Source organism: Orycteropus afer, unplaced genomic scaffold (genome assembly GCF_000298275.1).
Source record: "Orycteropus afer afer isolate SDZICR_OR568_19922 unplaced genomic scaffold, OryAfe1.0 scaffold00368, whole genome shotgun sequence".
Classification (NCBI taxonomy): Eukaryota; Metazoa; Chordata; class Mammalia; order Tubulidentata; family Orycteropodidae; genus Orycteropus; species Orycteropus afer.
This window is the reverse complement of record NW_006921955.1, coordinates 1,019,457-1,024,132: the sequence shown is the minus strand read 5'-3', so window position 1 is coordinate 1,024,132 and position 4,676 is coordinate 1,019,457. Positions and strand designations below refer to the sequence as shown.

The 4,676-nt window shown below is 41.0% G+C and overlaps 1 protein-coding gene across 1 annotated transcript in view; it reads left to right on the top strand.

Annotated features, from left to right (window-relative positions):
* IARS1 (isoleucyl-tRNA synthetase 1) overlaps positions 1 to 4,676 on the top strand; it is a 168,781-nt gene that overhangs the window by 32,780 nt on the left and 131,325 nt on the right. Inside the window, exon 9 of the mRNA XM_007953003.2 lies at positions 3,570 to 3,665. Coding sequence (XP_007951194.2) covers positions 3,570 to 3,665 — 96 coding nt within the window. The remainder of the gene's footprint in view (positions 1 to 3,569; positions 3,666 to 4,676) is intronic.

The following is a 4,676-nucleotide window of genomic DNA, read 5'->3' as shown; positions in this document are numbered from 1 at the left end:
TTCTATCCAGGATCTCCTACAGAGATCCCCCTCCGAGTGGTTGACAGTGGTAGCCAGGCACCATCTAGTTCTTCTGGTCTCATAGTCATATCGGCTGAGGATCACATGATGTATCAGTCCCTTGGACTACTAATTGTTTCCGTGTGTCTTTGGTTTCTTCATTCTTCTTCGCTCTGGACAAGGAGAGACTCATCGTTGCATCTAGATGGCTGCTTTCAGGCTTTTAAGATCCTAGTCACTACTCACCAAGTAGGATGTGAAGCAATGTTTTTGTGTAGTATGTTATGCCAGTTGAGCTTGATGTCCTCTCTGACCATGCTAGGACTGACCTTCAGTGAATTTTAAACAGTGTGGTAGTTAAGATTATGTGTCAACTTGTCTGGGCAGCTGGATATAGTTACTCCCCATGATAGGATTGGATGTGGTATCATCAGCTCCATGGTGAAATCTGCTGTAAGCAGCTAATTAACTGCCTTTGGGATTTGGCCTGTTTTCAGTACATATAGGGAAGCATTGAGGAAGGTCTGTAGCTTTTTGGCACATTTAAATCCTGTGTTTGGCTGAGTCTTTATCTACAGTTCTTGGACTTGAACTGCCTGCTATGTTTCCTGCTGATCTTGGGACTGTGCTTTTTTACCTCCCGACCTTGGGTTCTTCAGCCTCAGTAGCCAGCAGCTGCCTGAGTTAGGAGATGCCTCTAGCTCCATTGGGCCTAGAGTTAGAGGCAGAGCTGAAGCCTAATGGGCCTTCACCCAGCCCCTAAAGCTGGCACTCTGAATTTGAACTTCTAGCCTTCTAAACTGTAAGAAAACAAATTCTTGTTTGTTAAAGCCATTCACTTGTGTTGTTTCTGTTATAGTAGCACTAGAGAACCAAGTCAGAATTTGGTACCAGGAGTGGGATGCTGCACTAACAGATAATTAAATGCAGAAGCAAGAGTGGAGTGAGTTCTTGAACCCAAGCTCCATCTTCTGAGACCATGACAGAGACATTGGTGGAAAGATGGTGGCAGCAGAGCCAAAAGACTGGCACAAGTTAGAGCGACAGGCTTGCCAGCCATTGGAGCGAGAAAGCTGAATGCCTTTGGGCAGGAGGCTTCCTGGCGTAGTGGGTGGCCTTTGGGCATAACTGGTACAAAGGACTAGCATGGGATAGAAATTCTGGTCAACAGAGACAGAAAGTTGAGTTTCTTTGGTCAGGAAGCTTCCTGGCTGAGTGGGTTGCCTTCAAGCTTTAATTGGCAGAAGCTGAGAGACCAAGGACAGGGCCTTCCAGGCCAAGGAGATAAGGTCACCACTCAAATGGACTAGGAGACTTGGGCCATCCAATGAAGAAGGTCTTTATAGGTGCCAGGTTGACACGGAGTGGAATATGGTAATTAAGGTTGTGTGGCAACTTGGCTGGGCAGCTGATGTAGTTATTTCCCACAATAAGTTTAGATGTGATACCCTTAACTCCATGGTAGACTATGCTGTGAGCAGCTAATTAGCTGCCTTTCAGGTATGGCCTGCTTCCAGCATGTGTGAAGAAGCATTGAGGAAGGTCTTTACTTTTAGCACATTTGGATCCTGCATTTGGCCAACTCTTTACCTCCAATTCCTGTTACTGCACCAGTAGCCTTCCATGTTGCTTGCTGATCTTGGGATCATTTCTGGACTTGAACTAGTGGCCTGCCGTGTAGCCTGCTGAGGTTGGGACTGTGCCATTTTACTTGCTGACTTCAAGTTCGTCAGCCTCAGCAGCCAGCAGTTGCCTGAGTTAGGATATGCCTCTAGCCTCATTGGGCCTGGAATAAGAGGCAGAGCCCAAGATCCAGGGGCCTTCACCTATCCCCTAGAGCTGGCACTCTGAATTTGGACTTCTTGCCTCTTAAACTGTAAGAGAATAGATTTCTGTGTGTTAAATTGATTCTCTTTTGGTTGTAGCAGCATTAGAGAACAAAATAGACAGTTATTACAAAATTCTTTGATTATGACAAATTTATGTATTGTATATTTAGCAATATGTGTATCTGGAATGGGAGCTCTGGTAGTGTAGTGCCTAAGGCATTTGACTGCTAACCAGAAGGTTGGCCGTTCAAACCCACCAGCCACTCCTCGGAAGGAAGATTGGGTAATCTATTTCTGTAGTGATACACCTTGGAAACCCAAGAAAGGGGTCACTATGAGTCAGATCTGACTTGATGGCAGTAAGCTTTTGAGTTGTTTTCAGTATCTGAAATACTAATAAAGTGAAACCCAATCCATAGTATCAAGCCTTATTGTGGATAGAGTTGGAAGCTAGAGACTGAGAATGCGATGCAGGTTTTCTTTTTTTTTTTTACTTACATTGTGGTGAGAACATAAAGACATTCACCAACATAACAACTCCCATATTTACACCTCAGGGACTTGAAGACATTTTTCACGTTGTGCCACCATTGTCGCTGTGCTTTTCCAAAATATTCCACCACCATTAGCATAAACCGAATGCTCCCAGTGCAAGTTTTCTATTGTTGTGAATCATAGTCAGTAAGGTACCTTTGAGTTTCCTGAGTGTACATGTTTTGTCTCCATGTTTAAATTATTGAAGATACACATTTTTAGCACTTATTGTAACACTTCTAAAATATTTCAGGAAGACTTGGGTTATGTCAATAGAAATTTGTGGTTACTTTTCAAGTTTAGTTTAAGTTCCAAAAAAGCAAGGAGCTATGATGTAGTGAAAATTGGAGGATCTGGAGGCAGAAAGTACTTCAGGTCCTGGTTTCATAGTTGGTGGAGTCGTGATTTAGACAAGCCATTGCATGTTTGCCCTGAGTTTGTTTCTCTGTGAAGTGCAAATAGAGCCAGGATGGTTCTAAAACACAGTAGTAAGTGTCCCTTTTTCCCTGGGTCACAGGAGTTAAATGTGAAATTACTTGTGAATATACTTTGTTCAGAGACACAGAGGTAGACAGGCAAAGAGTTTGGTTGAAACACAGATGATATTGAAAGAAACAGTAAAGTATGAAGGTAGAAAAATGGGGTTTGTCACTTTATATGTGTTACTGTTGTAGCAAAGGAAATCTAATTGAAAACATGTCCCCTCAGTTTTGGTGGTTGTAATACCTGTAAATTGGACATGTAAATGTTTGCTCTCCCATCCTGTTTCTTTTAAGGTTTGGCTTCTATAACTCATTTCCTTGAGCCAGGCTGAAAGAAAGGAAGCAGCAAAGCATGTATAGTGATTCAGAATATTCTAGGAAGTGACTCTTTAGAGAGCACATTTTCTGAACTATGTGTTGAGGTGGACATGTAGGATGTGAGGAGAACTAATGTTAAAGACATTTGCAGCTAAGAACGTTAGATATTTTTATTTGTAAGTCTTCACATAATTATTTTAAAAATGATAATTTTTCATATAGAATTAGAAGTATTGAAATAGCACATTTCTTCCCAACCTGAATTAATCTACCTTTTCTTTTTCTGGAAATAATTTCATGTTTTAGTTTCATTTTCATTTTTAGTTTTTTGCTGAAAACTGTTATAAAATTAATATTATGTTATAGTGATGTTTCATCCTTTAAATTTGCTAACCTTTCTTTCTAGTGTAAAGATAATGGTGCTTTTACTGTGCTTGTTGACGACTACGTGAGAGAGGAGGAGGGGACTGGAGTTGTACATCAGGCTCCTTATTTTGGTGCTGTAAGTAGTATAAATCTTGCATTTGTATTTATGAGAAGTAAATGTCCAGGGCCACTTTTCATTGGATTGTTATCCATGAGTATAGTTGTGATTCTTGGTCCCCTTTGAACCATGGAGTCTGCTCTTTTCTAGCTCACTGCCTCTAAAGACTGCTCAGAAAATCCCTTACTGGAATTACTTTTTACCCTGAGCTGACTTTGGAAAGTGGTGTATTATGCCCAGAATGGTTGATGGGGCATTTAGTCTCTCAAAAAGCCAAGGTGTCTGCTTTTTTTTTTCCATTTATAATTTACATACAATAAAATTTTGCTAATTTTCATACAAAGGTCTAAGAGCTTTAGCAAATGCAGAGTGGAGCACTAACCATGATAGTTAAGTCCTATCTCCTGTGCTGTGTATGTGTTTTTTTTTTAACTTTTTATTGTGATTTGCATGATACTGTACAAAGCAGATTCGTTTTACGTTCAGCAATTCATGCACTTTGTGTTTTGTAACACTGGTTACATTCCCCACAGTGCAGCGTCTCACCTACCACTTTTTACCTGTGCAAATGCTACCCTTCTGGTTTCCCGTTGTTGATTGTTCAAAGGCATACATATCCCTGGTGTAGGTGTTCAGCTTGTAGGCATGTCTGTTTGGCTGAGAGTTAAGGAGTTCATTGAGTTCAGCTGTGCACTAGAGGCCATAGTCCCGGGGTTTCACCAGTCTCTATCAAACCAGTAAGCCTAGTCTATTTATTTATTTATTTATTAGTGATTTTGAGGTTTGTTCCACATTTTTCTCTCATTCTATACAGGATCTCCAATTTTCATGTGTCTGGCATTGGTAGGTAGCTGGGCACCATCTAGTTCTTTTGGTCTCAGGGTCATGTAGGTTGAGGTTCTCATGATCCGTTAGTCCTTTATACTGTTTCCTTGAGCCTTTGATTTTCTTCACTCTTCTTTGCTCAGGATGAGAAGAGACCAGAGTTGCCACTTAGATGGCCACTTGCAAGCTTTTTTTTTTTTTTTT